Below are 19,429 nucleotides of genomic sequence, written 5' to 3'. Positions count from 1 at the left end.
AGCAGATTTTTTTTTTTGCCCAATTTTTGTTTCTAACAAAAATAAGAGCCACATATGAGGATATTCGTTTAAAATTTTGCTAGAACAGTAGCAGTATAATGTCCTCGTAAGTGGATATCAGGCCCTTGTACAGCAAAATTGAGTATTTTTGTCTAAATAACCCAAAGTGTGATGTCAACATTTGTGGACGCCAGGTCCTAGGAGGTTAATATAAGAAAAGGGACAATTTTAACCTTGCATCTGTGTTTCTACATGTTTAAAAAAAAACAAAACCAAAGCAGCTATAGTAAATGAAAGAAATATGCCAGCACGACTTTTTGGGTTTTCATTGTAAGAAATAAATGTGTACAATTGTAGAAAAGGTTCTGGTTGCCCAGATTACCTTGTAAAATCATTCACAAATATTTTTTCTATGGTAGGTAGTGAAAAAAACATGAACTTTCCATCATTTGATTTTCTATTAACTATTTTTCCAAAGCCATGCAGTGAGCCAGATTGGAGTCTTTTCCAAGCAAAGCCAAGCCTTATGATCACCACCCCTGCATTAGATTATAGAAAGCATGTGGCGACAGTTATTTGCTTAACACATGATTAGGAGCTTGTTGATAATTGTTAGAAACTCACGAAAGAAGTTGGAGAAGCTAGATTTATTGTTCCATTCATTAAAGTATAACATCTGTCTGCCACCTCGAGTCATCATAAGAAACCACAGTTCCAGTCATGTAATTTTATTTGCTTATCATTTTAGTGATATCCAAGTGGAACTGACAACCTTAATTTGTGGGTAAATAAACTCCATGCCTTCAAGTCTAAGCAATGTCTGTTTCCTCATTTCATACAGGTTTGAGTGCATGAAACTGCAGCAGCAAAATGAAAGATTCCCCATTAACATTTAGTACTAAGGTTAATGTTTGGAGTGTCATGTTAGCTCTCTTCGGTTGTTAATAGAGATATTTAAAACTACAACAAAAATGTCAAATACAGGATGCTGACTATGACTCAAAAACACTGACTTTAGAGACTACTTCCAAAACGTCTGTTTCAGACTTAACAACTATGATGTCAGATTTCCCCGTATATCTTCAGTTGTTGGAGTTGATGTCCGCCTCGTCTTTATCCTCGCTGACGTCTTTGAAGCTTTCCTTCGCGCCTCCTTCTTTCTCCCTCCTGGAGGAGCTGGTTGAGGCTCGAGGTTGGTAGGTGTAGTTGAAGGACATCCCTGAGTTAAAGTGGGTCTCCTCCCCTTCCAGCAGTTTCCTTATAGGATCATAGGAAACAAATGTCAAGCTGCACACAAATAGAGTACATCAAGAGATAGCCAGTTTGATTTTCAGAGGAACTTCAATAAAAGGTTAACACACTGACATTTACTTTTCTGCAACTGGTATGAGGGTAAATTAAAGCCTCCCTACTGTATGGACGTGCCAATTAATTGTTAGGAACGATATTTATGTATTCGTAGTTATAGTTTCAATGAGACTGAGGGAGTACATGTAACTTGAAGAGGGTTTATTTGAACTTTATTTTGGGAAAACCTCATCAGACAGTGCTATTCTGCGTGGTCTTTGAACTAAAGCAATACCTTTAATCAATACATATGTTATTTGCTCTTTAAGCTAAAAGATAGGGTTGCATTTTCTTGAATCCACTTAGCACCTATAAGCAGCGATCTCGATGTCCAGGGCCATCTTGACATTGAGCAGGTCTTGATACTCTCTCAGATGATGAGCCATCTCGCTCTTCAGGTTCCTCAACTCAGTATCCAATTGGCTAATAGTGTCCTGTTACAATGGAAATGAGACAATAGATGTAGAATATCAGCACTGTCAAATGAATGACACCAAAACAGAGTTGTTTTTTTTAAATCAGTAGCCGTACTTTTTCTGTTTTCTGAGTCATTTTCTGTGATATTTCTTTTTCCTGTAGTTTCCTGTAATAAAGACGCCTCTAAAGTTTATTAAGGGATTTCCTTTTTGTCTCAACAACCTTTGGACTAAGCTTTACTGCCCGTAAAAAGCCAGTGAAAGCCAGATGGCCTTCCGGTATCCGACTGAGCAGGTCAGATGTTAAGCTAATAGACATTCAGACTTAATTCACTAGAACTGCTGCAGCCACAGAGGCTGATTAGACTGCCGACCACACACCAAAGGTCAACTCTGTGCCACAGCTTACACATGTTTTAAATATAAATTTCCCCAAAAAACAGAGCCAGAACTTTTTACAGATAGTCAAGTGTCCCCCTATTTTAGCCTCAATACATAATTTTGTGAATTTGTTTTTAAATTTTTTGTTGTTAGAGGAAAAAATGTTGCTAATTCTGAAGCTAAAGCTAGCAAGTAGCTTGCATAGCCTAGCACATGAAAAAAAAAAACCCAACTAGCATGGACCTTTCCAAATGTAATAAATGCTTTTATTAGCATCTCTAAAGCTCACTGAATAATATGCCTTTTTTCTGATTCATAAGGAGGCTCTCAGAGTCCCCCTGTTTCTTTATGATCTAATTTATGCTAAACTAAGCTAACAATCTCACCGCCATAGCATCGTTTTTAATAGTACAAACATGAAAGTGGTAGTTTTCTTCTTCATTGAACTATATTGTAGTGAATATTGCATCTTCTCAAATAAAGATGAGTGGTCAATTTCCAGTGGTCAGTGGTGGGTTTGGTAGTGGCAGACACAAAAATAAAACCCAAGCCCCCAAATTTCAGTTAGAGAAAGAGATAATCAGATGTGCATGTCATGTTCAGGTATGCCTGAAAAATATTTAATAAAGCGAACACCACTAAGATGCTGAGGGCTGTTAATTTGCAATAGTTACATGAAGTGTAAGGAAGTTATGGGTTTAAACAACCAAGGCTAAGCCTATCTTTAGCTAAAACTTTGAGTGTGGCTGTAAATTTTTTCCATTATGTTTACAGTTGAGTTGTTCAGATTGGGTTTTAGTTGAGATACATAAAAAATAAGAAATGGGTTCTAATTAACAGGCACACCATCAATCTGATCTAATTATTGAATGAATGTCACGGTAAACCCTGAGAGTATTTAAAAAATAGCTTTCAGAGAGTCTTTGATCACAATTATTCTGTAGGATTATCTGTATGCTGGATTCCTTCTACTAAATCCTTGACACCATGGGGACACCGGGGTGTGTGATGTTAGCCAAAAGCTTTACTCAAGCTGTGACATAATTGATGATTAACTTGACCTTGATATCTGCAGACTTTCAATCCTATTATTCTACAGGTTTACAGATAATTATGACCTCCTTCCAGGATTTCTCCCAAACGATTTAAAAAAAAAGTTGTCTCAACTTTGGCTTTTTACAGTTTCAGTTCTTACTCAGATTTGATCGAATAATCCTTCATCCAGCGAGCGTATATGAGTAGCACAGTATTTCTGCCTCTTATGGTTGCTGTTTATGTCTCAAAAAAATTGCATGGAATTTGTGGTTCTAGTTCTGCTTTAACTGTAGGTTTATGCATGAATCATAACATAATGTACAAAAGACTGCTTTAAAGGTACTGTTTGCTTGCCTGCATTGCTGTGACTTCAGCATTGTGTGTATCCTCCATCTCTGAGATCTGCCTCTCCAGAGACTCGTTGGCACCCCTTAGGGTCTCTATCTCAATGGTCTTGGACTGGAGCTGCCTCCTGAACTCACTGATCTCCTCCCTGCTGGCCCTCATGGCCTCGTTGCTCCTCGTGGCCTGCTCGCTGAGGCTCGCAAACTTGCTCTTGTACCACTCCTCAGCCGACTGCAAGTTCTTGGAGGCAATGGACTCGTACTGGTTGCGGATCTCCTTCAGCGCTGAGGTGAGGTCTGGTTTGGCGAGCTCAACCTCCACAGAGACCTGCTGCGCCTCCATCATGCTGCTCAGCTCCTCAATTTCTTCCTCGTGGACTTTCTTGAGGAAGGCGATTTCGTCCATCAGGGACTCCACCCTGCGCTCCAGGTCCAGGCGGACAGCGGTGGCATCGTCCACGTCTTTTCTGAAGGACCTCAGGGTCTGTTCAGCTTCTTCCCTCGCTCTCACCTCCTCATCATACTTTGCACTTAGCTTCTAAAATGAGACAAAACAGCAGGGTTAAGAAGTGAGAAAGTGCTAGAAGTTTGATTCTAATGTGGATTCTAGCTCTGAAATAAGCTGCCCCCTTCATGCCTGAAAGAATCAAGCTAAAAACTGCAGTTCCTCTTATTTCCCCCCTTTGTAACAACTGTGCTGGAGATGATCTCTTTAATACCATCCATTTAAATGTTTGTGTCCATTTTTAAGTACAGTCTATGCTTTTGTTTGTTTTAACTCAAATTCGAACAGAGGAGAAACTTCTTCCTTTTGCCTCTTCAAACCTGCCCTTTTCTCTCACCTGCAGCTCGTCCTCCATGTTGTTCCTCTCGATCAGCACTCGGTTCTTTTCCCTGTTCAGCTCCTCCAGCTGCGAGCGCAGGTCCCTCATCTCCTGCTGGTAGAGATGAGCGACGTGGGGCCGCTCGCTCTGCTTCTGCCGCAGGGTCACCAGCTCTGTCTCCAACACTTTATTCTGCTGCTCCAGGTGTCTGACTTTATCGATGAACATGGCAAAGCGGTCATTGAGACCCTGTGCAACAGAATAAACACTTTTTTACTACCAAAAAATATTTGGCATATTCAATACATGACAGGCAGCAAACCGGAAGCTGCCTGTGGCTGTAGCTTAAGAAGTAGAGCAGATCATCTGCTGATCGGTGGTTTGATTCCTGGCTCCCCCCGTCTGCATGCCCAATATCCTTGGGCAAGATACTAACCCAAGTTACTCTCCAATGCATAGATCGGAGTGTGAATGTTAGTTAGAAATCACTTAAAAGAATAGAAGAAAGTGCTTGTGTGAATGTGGCATGTTGTATAAAGCGCTTAGTGCTCTGGGAGAGTAGAAGCGCTATATAAGAATCAGTCCACTTTGTTACTTTGTTTCTGTCCTCTAACTTCAGTATGTAGCCCACTCTATAATGTTAAATAATTTTTTTGATAATAAATGAATAATTATACCTTAAACATGCACTGTAAAAAATGTCAGAAGCTTTTTTGTTGACTGTCACATCTATTTTGTTAATAACACATTTAAACAACAGAAGCTGACCCAAAGTCCTTTAGAAACAGGCGCATTTATCTATTTATTTATTTATTTATTTATTTACTGGCCAACAAAGTTGGCTCTCGTGTTAGCAGTTGTTGTATCCATGTCCAGAATGTGTCTGCTGCCCTTCAGAATTAATCTGTCACTTTCCTTTGGGCTCTATTTTGGTCTTCATCTAACTCGGAGGGAAGTATCTGCTTCTTTGTCATTAAGTCTTGCAACCTTGTCTGAACTACGCAGGTAAGTAAACAGTAAGGTGTAACGGTCCACGGTGAGCTCGTCGTCAGGGGTGGCCCCTTTACACTGCTGCGCATTCTTTCCTGCAACTCCTCTTCGTTTCTCGGGCTGTGATCACACCTACCTGCAGCTGCTCCTTCTCGTTGGTTCTGATCACTTTGAACTCATTGCTGACCACGGAGGTCTGGGACAAGTCTAGGGAGGCGGTAGGCACCGTAGAGAAAGAGGTGGAGGTCCGTCCTCCCCGTCTGTACAGGGTCACAGAGGACGCGCTGTTGCGCGACGCTGCCATGGATCGAAGGCTCGGGGAGCCCCGCGGAGACCCACCGCTCATGCGAGAGGAAGAGACGGGGAATCTCGGAGAATCCCCGAAAATCTTCCGATAGGAGGACGACGTGTAGCGGTCTCCGTAGCTCATCTTTTCTGTGACTCAGAGATAACACCGTGACGCGTAAAGAGATTTTCAGGAGCTTATAAAACTGCGGGTGGAGCGAACCATTTACGCACAGCGGGAATGGTAATAATTGCCCAGCGGAACGAACACGCTGAACGAAGTTTAGCCATTCAAGAAAAGAAAAATCAAGCTGATAACTTTTTCCCATATTTCAACTTCGTCTGTGTTTTATTTTGTGTGCACTGAGAAAACAAAACATGAAGGAACAGATGGAATTAGCCACGAAGACTTCACCTCTCCTTATCTGTGCGTGTGTGTGCGCGCGCGCGCGTGTTTGTGCGTGTGTGTGTCTTGTTTGATGGATACTTGTTATTAGCGCAGATCAAGCTCTGTGGTTGAGGGGAGAAAGAAGAAAAGTTTGTAGTATGAGCCAAGCAAAAGTCGCTTAAATTCAGAGACGTGAAAAAAACTGTCTGACAGAAAGAGACGAACATGAGTCTTCCTGTCTTCCTCGGGCCCAAATCAAATGATGGTGTTCTGCCAAAAACGGATTGCTTGTATTTAAACTGCTAAATAACTTGTTGGTGTATAATATGTGAAACATATGTCAAATGTATCATGAATGATATCACGTCATCTTGAGCAACAAACAACATTCCTGTAACAAGGTAGAAGCCGCAATCAGTTTTTGGCAGTGAGTTTTATGTATCCTTTATGTATGCAGTTAAAAAAAAAAATTGTTGACTTTAAAAATGTCTCTTTTAAGAGTAATCTGGCCAAGAGGACAGCTGAAATTGCAACAAATGCAAAAATAGTTCTGTAAATATATAAAGTGGACAAAAGGGAGCTGATTGATTATAATTTATTTATTTATTAACCTTTATTTAACCAGGAAGATCCCATTGAGATTAAAAACCTCTTTTTCAAGGGAGACCTGGCCAAGATAGGCAGCAGCAGATGTCTCACAGTTACAGAAATTATAACGTAAGTACAATAACACAGTCACAAAGATACTTGAAAAACAGGTAATTTTTTAATTTTATATATACCCCTTTGTAATACCTGTTCACCAAAGTCTGTTTAGCAACATACGTAACGATATTACACATAAAAAACACACGGAAACATTGGAAATCAGTTTTTGGCACAACAACGGCTCACGGTCAAAATCACTGGAGTTCTTCCAGACCCAAAAAGTGCTCCATGTTTCCTGGTTTCCATTTTTGACTTGTATGTATGTTTTTAGATGTTTCTTTTCACTGTGCAGGGCTGTAACACCCACCTAATTGTGCATGTTGGACCCCAGCCAAACCTAAAACCGTGTTTAAACTTCCTCACTCTCGTTGTGACTCTCAGTCCCAAACTTTACAGATTTCAAGTCACAAATATTGTGCATGGTCGCATTTTTAAAGGCTCAACAACAAAAAAGAAGAAGAATAAAAATATGCCAAACTGGCATCCTCACCCTAACAGCTCCTCCTCTCTGCCACTTTGAACACTGCTTCCGCGGTTCGTGTCTCCGTGTCCGTTGTTAAAGCTTTCCAAGAACCCGACAGAGCTGGTCAGATGTTAAAGCTATTAACAACTGAACTAAATGAAACATTAAATAATATGTTTAAAGTTATAACTTTCACATTTAATGAAAGTTTGATATTATATGGAAGAAGACGCCAGAAGTCCAAAGTAACGCGATATTTAAAATCCCCATGTATCAGTCCTATATTCACATATGTTGTTAATACAACAATGCCAGTACGAAAAATAGCTTTTAATAGCTCTGTATAACATTATAATCACTTTAGATCAATCTATTCACCTTGAAGGAGAGGTCAGAGGTCAAATGTAACTTTTTTTATTTATTTATATCTTTGTACTTTCTATGCCATTCTAGGTTCAAACTTTTAGGGGGACTGCATGCAGTGCCTTGTAATTAATATTAATGGAATATGCTGTTTGCAAATGTAATCAACTATTTTCACATTTGTAAGCCTCAATTCAGTTGGATAAACATCACAATGTTAATCTAATTAATTGGATGACCAATTATAGTGTTTAAGAATAATCAGAGTGAATAATCAGAGATTTCAATCTAATCCACCTCTTGTAGGGTGGAGCTTTTCCTTATCAAACCAGAGGCAAAGGCTCAGTCATTAAAGAAGTTAAAGAACTATTTGTGGCAAAGAAGACAAAATGAGAAACATTATTTCAGACTGCTAATCACATAGAGGCAGTCCACCAAATCATCAAGCACTTAAAGTAGCATCATTCTGTACAGACAATGGAAAATCACCCTGCTGCTCACAGACCTGTAAGCCAAGCTAACTGGTAATATTAAATATTAACTGGTAATATTATGTTTCATATTAAAGTTTTTGAATTCATACAAACCCTCCCTTTATTATGCAGACTCAGCATAAAGCATCATGTACCCCAATTTCACGAGTGGAGAACAGATTTGTACTCCGTCACATGAACGTAGTGGCACCATCGTGTTCAGCCACGTTTAGAGTGACAGAGTACGAATCCTGTAAAATGCCACCATTCAATATACTCTGTATAGAATTTGCACTGGCATTTTGTAAGTGTGCTTCTGAAGAAGATGCAAAGTATCCATGAAAATAGTAATAATGAGTATCTGTGAAAAGTAACTTTTGTTTTTCCAGCAAACTTCATTATCTGTTCTCTCCCCCCTCCCCTCCCCTCTCTCTCCTCATTACTCAACTAGAAACTACAAAAAGACAAAAATATCATCTCATAAAAATTACTATAGTATCAAGTTGGGGGTCCATGACTGATTACAGTACAGCACACGGCTTAATTATGTAAAATCATCATAAATGAATGTGAGAATTTTCATAATTTTTGGTGATTTTGACTAGATCTCCACTCTTTCATATCCCTCTGTCCTCCTCTCTCAGACTTTATGCCATCATCCAAAAGTTAAATAACAGTGAATAAAAGTCATAAACTGATCCTTATCAATCTATAACAACATTCAAACTGAATACAGTTTGAATATTTGGACATAGACAGGTCATTTTGACTTCCTGGATGTGGAACTGCTAAACAAACACTGACGCCCAATTCGACCAGAATAGGAACAAAAAATTTTAACAAACTAAAATAATAAAGTTCATCAGCTCCTTGGCTGGCAACTCAAGATATATCAGCAAACTAGTGGATCAGAAGGTCAACGCTAATAATCTCTAGTGATATAGGCAACATTAGCAAATGATTTTCACGCGATTTAGAGAACAAATAAAAATAAGCAGACACTTTATTAGCCACAAAAACAGTTGCCTCAATGCGCTTTATGTTGTAAGGTAAAGATCCTACAGTAATACAGAGAACAACCCAACAATACGACCCCCCCTGTAAACAAGCGCTTGGGTGACAGTGGGAAGGAAAAACTCCCTTTTAGCAGAAAGAAACCGCCAGCAGGTTTGGCTGAGCCATCTGCCTTGGCCGGTTGGGATGAGGGGAGGAAGACAAGACAAAGACATGCTGTGGAAAAGAGCCATAAATTAAAAATAACCAATAAATGAATGGAGAGCGGTGTATAAACACAGTGAGTGTAAACGGTGATGATGATTTAATGACGCCTTTTCCTATCAAGTGAGGAAGAAAGTTTCCACACAGCTTCTGCCCTGACTCTGTTCTCAGTCTGTGGACAGTTAGTTAAGTGGATGGCTGTATCTGCGCGTGTCTTTGCAGCAGCGTTTCCTGGTCTTGTTTATTTTCAGCCAAATGAAAATCAAAGCATGACGTTTCCACATTCTCGGGGCGCATTTTACGCACGTGGCGCAGCAGCCGCAACTTCATTCAGAAGGATATATTTAGATCTCCTAACACGAGATTAATCCCACAGTGTTCACGTGCAGTGATTTGTTACTCACGGACAGCTTTTACGCGCAGATCTGAAGTCTAAAACAACATCTGGAACACAGCCGCGTCTCCATGACGAGTCCAGCTCTGTCACCGCTGTGGGCACGTTTATTTTCAGCTGAATCCAAAGAGCATTTCCTTCGGACGATCAAACATCCTTCTGTTTGAGTTTAAAGGTCTGCCGCTTCAGATCAGAGCGTCTCAGAGGCAAAAAGGCGCACAATGAGGGCTTGATGTGATGAACGCCTGTTACATCATTAAGGATAACAACGCGATATGACAACAGCGATGAAAACAAATATTACTGGACCATAAATGGATCGATACACTAACTCTAGCCGTTGCTGCTCCATTGTGGTGGTTCAGCTCTTACATCTTTTCATTCGTCGCCTGTAGCTCACCGAACCGGCGTGTGTCTGCAAACACATGAACATCAGTGCCGTAAAAGAGACTTCCTCTAAACGAATTCACATGCAAACTGAAGCTATGTCACATTAATACAATCAGTGTGACTGAACGCCAACATTTCCCAGGAGTATTTGCGGTTGTGCACGCCCCCACCGCCTGAGGGCGCAGCAGGACACGAATCAGAAAGCGGTAACCCAAAAAAGTCCAAACAAATATTTATCGTGGATCTCCACGTAAACGCCAAATTTTAATCGTCTGGATAAATCCTGCTACATATCAGCTTACCTAAACTAACTCTTTCATCCGTCTCACTTCCAGCACATCACATCAACACAGTTTCTTGTTGTGAGTTTCTCACAAGTTTTCTTATTTTCGTGCACGGAGACTGCAACCAGTGCGCAAATGCTCAGCTGATGTCCTTTAATGTGTCATAGCTTACTGACAACACAGGGAGGGCTGATGTGGTTAATGTCAGGGCCTTTTTTGAGTTATGTTGCTGCCAACAAAATCAAGGTGGGCTATTCCTCATTAAATTGTAAAATGTCTCAGTTATTATGCATTTCATGGGGAACTTGGTGTCTGCTTGTAAATGTTTTTATTTTTGTAATCCTTACGAAGATCCTATCTCTAAGGATGTTTTTACTTTGTCCACTCAATGGAAATTCCAGCATAGGTGGATTTTTGTCAACCATAACGATTCTTATTAGTTTCAGAAGCTCTCCCTAAAGAGTTTGGGGCTTTTTCACGTGTTTGTCTCCTGGGTACTGCTGCATTAAACACTCCAAAGGCACATTTGAGGACTTTCAGAGGGCTTTTTTTAATGTCACACACATACACACACTGACAACGTGAAAACAATAACAGCTACACTGTTGTGGTTGATGATTACTTATACTGGTCTGGGGCAATAAAAACAAAAAGAAATTTATAATGCAGTTCCTTCACATTTCCAGTAGATGTCACAGAAATCCAGAGTTATTTTCCACACATCTCACACTTTAGAAGTTCAACGCTAATACTGTCCAATTGTGTGTGTGTGTGTGTGTGTGTGTGTGTGTGTGTGTTTTCATTCAGACAAATCTAAAAATGAAGCGCTGACTTGAATTTGAGAGTTCAAAATGATCGTGTATTACTTGAACTGCATCCCACTGCTATTTCTGTTTCTTGTCAGTTTTATAGGAAGTGAAATAGGTGAAGTCAGAAACTCGTTGGAGCACCAGTTACTGAGTGGCAAAGCTTTTTTTTTTTAACCATTTTTCAGCTCACTAACAGTCAGATAACTATGGTTGCTGGTCAGACCACAGTTTAGATCCGTCCATTTTCTTCCACTTATCCTTACTAGGGTCGTGGGGGTGCTGGAGCCTGTCCCAGCTACCATAGGACTAGGCAGGGTACACCCTGGTCAGGTCACCAGTCTATCGAAGGGCTAAAACCATTTGCACTCATGGGTAATTTAGAATCTCTAGTTAACCTAAGCAGCCTAACCTAACACAAGGAACCAGCCAGATGGTGGAATCAAACTGAGGACCTTCTTGCTGTGAGGCAACAGTGCTAATCGCTGTGCCACTGTGTGGCCCAGTTAGCTTACAGTTCAGTTTTTATTCCACAGACATATTTGTAAAACTGCCTCCAGCTTCATTGCTGTCTACAAATCATCACTCTACAGTGGGAAAGTGAAACTAAACGCTGCTCCAGAAACTACCTGCTATGGTCGGCCACTCATACTTGTCCTCAGAGCCTTACTAAGCAGTGCTGAGAGCGCTAACACAGGGGCGTTAATGATGAAGAAGTCCTTGTAGAAAAATATATTAGTGTAGCTTCAGAAGATCCTTGACAGCTCCCAAACTGCTGCAGACCAGCAAAAACATTCGGCACACAACCAAAGTGCACCATGCAGAACAACTCCCAGGACTAAATGCTTCTCCCTAAGACCTCTGCAGGGTTACGACAAAGACTGTCAGGTAAAAGTCCCCGATTGTTATGCGGAAGAAGCCCAGAAACAGGCAAGCATCAGAAGAACTGAGCCGCTACAAACTCTATGACATCAGACAGAAATATCAGGTAGATACAAAAGAGATGGACATGGGAAGAAAAAGAGAATTACAACAATCTTATGGGGTAAAACTCCAGTTTTGGAAGATTAACCTCTCAGTGATGCTGCCAGCACACAGTAGGATATTATCTCCCAGCCAAAGCCAGCTGCATGAGGCCCCGTAAGGGATCCAGCAGGGTGGAGTGCAATCAGGCATGTCCACGGATATCTTTCAACACTCTAGGAGAAGCAGCTCAGTAACGACAGCAAAAATGAAGTCCATTCTCCAAAGTAGCTCCTGCGTGAAAGAGCTATTTCATATAAGAAATAGAGGTGACAGTGGTTTTATACCTCGACCATCAGATGGCCGTGATATGTCTTCCTACCTATGACACACAAAGTATCATCTCTAGTCTGCAGGACGCCTGCACCTTCCCCAACCTGTAGCCAGGCAGAATGAAGACTGACCACGACCCGTCAACTGTGAAAGCCCCATTTAAATGCTCAAATCCAACTATATTCTGAGGGTTTGGTTCTTAGCTTACAGTCTTCTCTACACACTGACACTTTTCTTTTAGAGGGTTTCCACCAAGAGCTGCATAAATGGACAGGAGCTACCTGCTCAGGTCAGAATTTAGGAATAAAAAATGAAAAAGGTGCTCCACAGGGCACGTTAAGCATTAAGTTTCATCTGGACCAACAAGATCTGTTTCCCCCCCCAAACTGGGAGGATACATGTCATCCATAGATTTCACAGACTGTGGCCAATGCAAGTCAGTCTTTGGTCTGAATTCACTGACTCAGAAATCATCCTTCATGTTTCTTTATATTTATGTGAATGTGTCCCCTGCGCTCCCACCCACCTGCCTTTAATGGTCAATGGGAACGATTTCCGTGGACGGAGCGGGAGCTTGGAGTGAGGGTGGGTGTGTGTACGGGGCTGGCGTCCCTTTAAACTGCACACTGAGTTACTGTTGAGGGCTGCGTGACTCCTCGCCGCCGTACCCGCTTCCGCACAGGCGCGATTGGCCGCCACCGCTGTGTGGGCGGGACACGAAACAGTGACTCAGCTCTGAGTCACTGCACGACATGTCTGTCACAGAGCGAAGTGTGACGCGTTCACGGACTTCAGGAACAAACGACTGATAAACAGACTCAAAGTCAGACTGAAACATGGCGAATTTTACAAAACACATCTCCGTGTTATGAACCACATGTATAATATGTTTAATAGGCTTTCGTAGGCAACTGAACCTCCACACTGAGTGATTTCTTTTCGTTCAGGAGCAGAATTCAAAGAATATTATTTGTCCCATGACACTTGAATGCAGCACGAGGCTGGCTGATATTACAAGACTTCGCATTGGCGGCGGTCTGTGTGACATTGGAGACGTTGGACTGAGCCCGTACGTAGTCCACCAGATTTTAGGTAGAACAGAAATTAGACATCCCGGCATTGGCCGTGTGACCTTTCTCCCATCACAGAAGCTTCAGAGTCCATTTTTTCAAATCCATTTTTCTACTTCAGCACCGTGCTGGACGGATCTGCCATACAGGGTGAGTGTCTGAAACTGCATCATGAACTCTTGTACAGACACTCGCTGTCTGGGGCTCCTCTTGGTTGTGATCGTAAGTGATGTATTTTTGTGTTTATGTTTCCATCTCTATGAGTCTTCTTATCTTTAACACCTTAAACATCTCCACAAGTAGCTTTCAGCATTGTAAGAAAAAAAACAATAACCCATCATAAACTGGTTCAAAGAAGGAGCAAGTACGTTGCCTGTGTACATCAGCAGAGGCTGTCAGAAGTGGAAAAGCGCAGCGTGGAATTCCCGTTACGCACGATCATAACGCGCGTAGACAGTTCAGCGCCAAACTTCACTGGAAAAATAGCGATTTATGGAGCGAACATGCTGCTGAACGATAATGCATAACAGGTCAAGCGCGCAGATGTGTTTTACGTGTGAAATGACGATGCTCTTGAAATCGGCCTATGTTTGACAAATGAAACATCGCTCATTGTAATTTTTGCGTGTTTAAAAAGTTTAACGGGCGATCGTGGCTTAAGAGTTGGGAGTTCGCCTTGTAATCGGAAGGTTGCCGGTTCGAGCCCCGGCTTGGACAGTCTCGGTCGTTGTGTCCTTGGGCAAGACACTTCACCCGTTGCCTACTGGTGGTGGTCAGAGGGCCCGGTGGCGCCAGTGTCCGGCAGCCTCGCCTCTGTCAGTGCGCCCCAGGGTGGCTGTGGCTACAATGTAGCTTGCCATCACCAGTGTGTGAATGTGTGTGTGAATGGGTGGATGACTGGATATATAAAGCGCTTTGGGGTCCTTAGGGACTAGTAAAGCGCTATATAAATACAGGCCATTTACCATAATTAAAAGGCGTCACTTCGTCACTTCAAGTTCTTAATCATGAAGGGAGCACAGGAACTTTTTTTTTTTTTTTTTTTTGGGGGGGGGGGGGGGGGGGTATAGTTTTAAAGGGCTTTCAGGGAGATCTGATTCTTCTGGAGTTGGAGGAACTCACCGCGGTGTTCTCAGTTGACGCTCACACAGAATCAGCGCTCATTTGCTGTTCTGCTACTGCCTTCATTATATAACCGAGTTGTCTTTAAGCTCTCACACACCAGCACTGACTGACTGACAGGCAGATCGCGCTGCGCTGCTGCGCTGCTGCGCTGCTCCAGTGCGGCACAGTATTCCCTCGTGCCTGGACTTCATACACACATGTACTTATAATTTATGTGCCGTCGATGTCAAACCGAAGGAAGAAACGCGTGTTTAGGATCGTGTTTATTGGGTTTTTTAAATCATCATTGCTCACTAGGAGCATAGACCTTCATATCTGAGTGCAGCCCGGGCTGACCGGCCTGAATGAACACTCCTGCCGTCAAATGGCCAATGCGGGGCTGGCTGGTGGAACTTTGGCAAAGGGATTACACAAGCATCCAGGCCTCTAACTCAGCAGCTAATCCAGATTAAGGTGCTGTGGTTCTTCAGTGTTCCCAGCCTGGGTCTCAGACACTGTGGCCCGTCTGGCAGGCAAAATCAGCAAACCGTCCAGCATGAGCTGTCGCTTTCCCTACTTTCAAGACTCTGCTGTACTTACAATCCTGCAGTACACTAAAAAGCAGAAATACCTGATCTAGTATAATCATGAACCTGACCGTCACAGTAAAGATAACACCATGTTGCTAAAAGCTACCTTGATGATCAAATCTGGAGTCGCTTTGGGCCAAAAACGTTTCAGTAGCCACACTGAACAGATGCAAAGCCCTTCCAGAAGCAAGTCTCACCACTGAGCGGCTACCTTGAAAGTCCTCTGGACACTTATCTGTTCAGGTGTTTTAAGTCATTATGGAAATGAACTTTGCCTCTTTATATCCAGCAAGCCACTCAGGGATGGGGTCAGGGTTCCCTTTAAGCCACATGCTACATAAAAAATGATATGCATTTCTACTGGGGTAAAGTTCCATTTAAAGAGGAAGGTGTGAACCTACCTCTAACCCTAAACAGGTCAGCGGTGACTCTGTGGATGTTAAGAAACTAAAAGATGTTCCTGCTGTCCAAGCAGGCAAACAATTCTTTCTTGGGGTTGTATGGTATCCAAACACAAATTCTACCCCTTACTTGCAACACAACATGGGTAACTAATGACCTGGTATATGTTAACAGGTTAGATCAGAAAAGGATATAATCACTAGTCAGATCTGGTCAACTGTAATTCTTCCATACACTTCAAACTTAGGATTCTTTGACTGTCCTCATGTCAAGAGTAGAAGAGTAGACAGGAAGAGGCAGAGACCTGGGAAAACGAGCAGCAAAGGGCCACAGGTCGGAGTCAGACTCAGGCTGCTACGTTTAGCCTTGCAGCATCACCTGCTCACCCTGTGAGCTAAACTGGCTCCCAGCTGCAGAAATCTTGACCTACAAATGTGTCATAATCTCCAGTGGTGAAAGTTGCATTCTTGGCCTCATAGAAGTGAACATAAGAAGTCTGCAAACCTCAGGGTACAAATCTGTGTAAGACAGAGGACAGGTGTTGTACTTGTTTCTGAGGCTCAAACCGCTAAGTACTGGTTAGTGGTTCTGTTTTTCCTGACCTTCTGCTTTTAATGCATTTGGCATTCAGTATGGAGAATGTGACAGAGACTGAGAGAGAGAGAGAGAGAGAGAGGGAGGGAGAGCTCTGTGAACTATAAATAGACAGTGGGAGAGTGGTTGTGATGATAGCATCACCACACAATAATCCCTCAGCAAGACTGGCGTTGCTCCACTGCACTGTGCTGGCTCTAACAGGGAGCAGGTATCCCCTCTACTTTCCCCCTATACAGTAAGCAGGGTTATCCTGTGAACCCTTGACCTTATGCCAAAAGTCTGTGTGCATAAATGCTGTATTAAGCTTGGTAATATGGAACGTGTTTCACTCAGCCTGAACAGGTTGGAGGGTGGATGGAGCTCACTGGTCAGTCAGACAACAGGCAGGGGGGCAGATCATGTTCCTGCAGTTGTGGGCATAAACTGCCATTTGTTGAATGCCATCCTGGACTCCCGCTCATATCAGCTACGTCTCAGCAAGCAAATATTGGCTATGATCAGTTTCAGCACCCACAGATCATTTCCTTGTCTTGGAAAGCTAACTATAAGCTCTAACTGCAAAAATTACAAATGAAATGGATCAATGAAGGCACTCACAGAGTGCTTTTCATTGCAGTGTTACCATAGAACTTAAAGTTTGCTTATCTTGATCTGCCTCACTGTTGCTATAGAGTTGCAAAGTGGTGGCTGCTATTTTGGGCAATCCTGATCCAGCAGTAAAGTCCCATTCATTTCTCCCACAGAAAATGTAAGGTGACTCATAGCTGGAGCGCCTCTACAGCTTGGATTACCATCAAAATCATCTGATTCAATCATCAAACCATTAACAATGGTGTTACAAAGTATTTTTTTTAATTAAAAAAAGTCAACAGTGTAAGGTTGTGCAAATAAAACTTCCTGGTAAGAAAGTTAACTTAAATCCTTATTTGCATTTCCACAAGAACAACTGGGTTCTTCAGATTCTGTCAGGAAATTAAGTCTGTGTATCAAAATCAGTTTGAATTTTTTTTAATCTCATGTGATAAAATTAAGCAGCTGTAATTGGCTCCCTCTCCACAGCACTGGCTCCTAGAGGTCATGGGTATTGTAGTATTTAGACCACAGGTGTCGAACTCCAGGCCTCGCGTGACGGTGACCTGCAGGTTTTAGATGTGTCCTTGATCCAACACAGCTGATTTAAATGGCTAAACTACCTCCTCAACATGTCTTGTTCTCAGAGGCCTGGTAATGAACTAATCATTTGATTCAGGTGTGTTGACCCAGGGTGAGATCTAAAACCTGCAGGACACCGGCCCTCAAGGCCTGGAGTTCGACACCCCTGATTTAGACTGATGTACTTTTGCACAAAAGGCATAAAAACCATCAATCTGACAAACTCTGCAGATAGCAAATATCTCTGCTAACATAGTTCTCTGTAAATGCTTTGTCACAGTCATTATAGTATTAACCGAGCATGTTTTTCAATAGTGGGGGAAGCTGCAGCTCAGTCCTTTAGTGTCCCTGTAATGTCTTTGTTTGAGGTGTAGCTATGCAGCAATATAAACATTTGGAGACTATTAGAAGCCTAATCTTCATGCAAACAGATATTAGCTATATCTAAAAGGCAAATCAGTGGCTGCTGTTTTTTTTAAGGAAGTCATAATGTGGTCATGACACTGATGAAAATGCCCATCCGTGCTTTTCCTGTGATTTACTAATTTGAAAGTCTCAATCTTAAGAACAAATCTCAAGCTGTTCCATAATAATTCTGGTGTTAAGCTTAATGACCTTCAGCAGATGTAGTGAAGATCATCTTAAAGGGCCAGTGCACGCTTTAGGACCTTCAACATCCTTTATATACACACAGATATAAACATACTCGACACAGATTGTCAAGCTGTAATGAAAACGTCTCTCTTTTGTTGCTGTGTTTCATGGTGGCAGCGCTTGTGTGTGATGTAAGTGTTTGACTGCTGTCCATAAACTGCACTTACAGGTTTGCAGGTGCAAACAGGAGACACGCACACTCACACACAGACACACACTTGCATTTTGCTGCCTTACCATTCATTCCATCGCCACAGTCAGCAGTCGTGTGTGTGTTTGTGTAGCAGCTCTGCATTTTTGTTTTTAGTGCTTTTACTTTGAACAGAGCGCTCACCATCGCCCCGCCCCTTCAGGCACTGACCTCTTTTTCATTATTCAAACAAACAGCAACTTTTTCTTGTTTCATTCCTTCTTTCTTTCTCACATGTTGACGCGGATACAACTTTATTTTTAATGTTTTTAAACCAACAGATCAACTGTGCAACATTACAGGGAGAAAGAGTGGCAATCGTAGGAGATTTTATTTGAGATATTTGATACTTTGATGTGTTTAAGAGGCTTTTATTGGCATGGATGTGCTTTTCAAGTTTGTAGTGTGGGAATGTGTAAAGCTGCGATAAAGGCTTCATTGTGTGAATGCTGCATGCCTTTTTTTTTCTTATCTTTTGAGATCTTGTAAAGTCAGGAAATGTTCAGGAAAGAAAACCGGACAAGAATTTCAGTGGTGGAATAATTTCATATTTGCCAAACAGAGCAGGGGCAACATGGTGGTGCAATAAGGCCCTGGGTTTGAATCCACCATCCATCCACCATCCACCAACAGGACAGCCGCAGATGTTCCCTGAACCTCAAAACACCCCCCATTCCTGTGTTTTTAACTCCTGCCAATGTCACAGGCACCAGGGAACGTCTGTGTGCTAGACGCCACAGAACGTGCCCACTGGTCTCTTGTCCATGTGCTGATGGGTCAGAGCTGTTTTAGCAGCATGGGAGGAGAATTTTAAAAATCAGGGGGTGGTTTAACGTTGGGGCTTGTCTGTGTGCAAGAGTTAGCGTTGAAATGTCGTGAGACAAAATACTGTAACTCGAGGCGGTATTTTAACTCCCAGAACAGACCTCGTGGTAAAAGCACGTTGTGTTACAGCATTACACCAGCGTCGGTGTTGTTTTCTGCTACGCTTACAGCATGTTTACGACGTGCACCGCAATGCACTTAGGATCTAATAACTGAGGGAGCATTGTGCTGGATTCAGAGATCCTCAGGAAACAAGACGCAACAAGCAGAGATCGGAGACACATACTGTACACGCACACACACACACGACTGAGGGGATCAGATGTCAGAGAAGGAGCATTTGCAGAGCAGGCCTCTTAACAGGAGCAACAACTGCATTCAGAGAAAGACAGACAGATGTAAAGAGCAGATTTCCAGTGTCCATTGAGAAAATAAGGAGC

The 19,429-nt window shown here is 42.2% G+C and overlaps 2 protein-coding genes across 2 annotated transcripts in view; one reads left to right on the top strand and one right to left on the bottom strand.

The window, feature by feature from the left end:
* Positions 1–632: 632 nt before the first annotated feature.
* Positions 633–6,485, bottom strand: LOC113035354 (alpha-internexin-like). The gene is made up of 5 exons (XM_026190888.1): positions 5,474–6,485; positions 4,366–4,596; positions 3,534–4,061; positions 1,657–1,781; positions 633–1,257 (listed from the first exon to the last, which is right to left on the bottom strand). Exons 1-5 carry the CDS (start codon positions 5,765–5,767, stop codon positions 1,083–1,085), a joined length of 1,353 nt encoding a protein of 450 aa, XP_026046673.1. The 5' UTR covers positions 5,768–6,485; the 3' UTR covers positions 633–1,082.
* A 6,949-nt stretch (positions 6,486–13,434) lies between these two features.
* The window catches only part of sertad2b (SERTA domain containing 2b), a 42,492-nt gene continuing 36,497 nt past the window's right edge, over positions 13,435–19,429 (top strand). The window contains exon 1 of the mRNA XM_026189950.1: positions 13,435–13,625. The gene's annotated coding sequence lies outside the window, so the exon portion shown is untranslated. The remainder of the gene's footprint in view (positions 13,626–19,429) is intronic.

This window comes from Astatotilapia calliptera, chromosome 13 (genome assembly GCF_900246225.1).
Source record: "Astatotilapia calliptera chromosome 13, fAstCal1.2, whole genome shotgun sequence".
NCBI lineage: Eukaryota > Metazoa > Chordata > Actinopteri > Cichliformes > Cichlidae > Astatotilapia > Astatotilapia calliptera.
The sequence above is the reverse complement of the archived record's forward strand: the minus strand, read 5'-3'. Positions and strand labels throughout refer to the sequence as shown.

Excerpts from the sequence above, each read along its gene's own strand:
- LOC113035354 (XM_026190888.1), bottom strand. The coding sequence starts at position 5,767 with ATGAGCTACGGAGACCGCTACACGTCGTCCTCCTATCGGAAGATTTTC. Across the intron at positions 1,782-3,533 it reads CTGAAGTCACAGCAATGCAG|GACACTATTAGCCAATTGGA; the intron begins GCAAGCAAACAG and ends CCATTGTAACAG. Across the intron at positions 1,258-1,656 it reads ATCGAGATCGCTGCTTATAG|GAAACTGCTGGAAGGGGAGG; the intron begins GTGCTAAGTGGA and ends TGATCCTATAAG.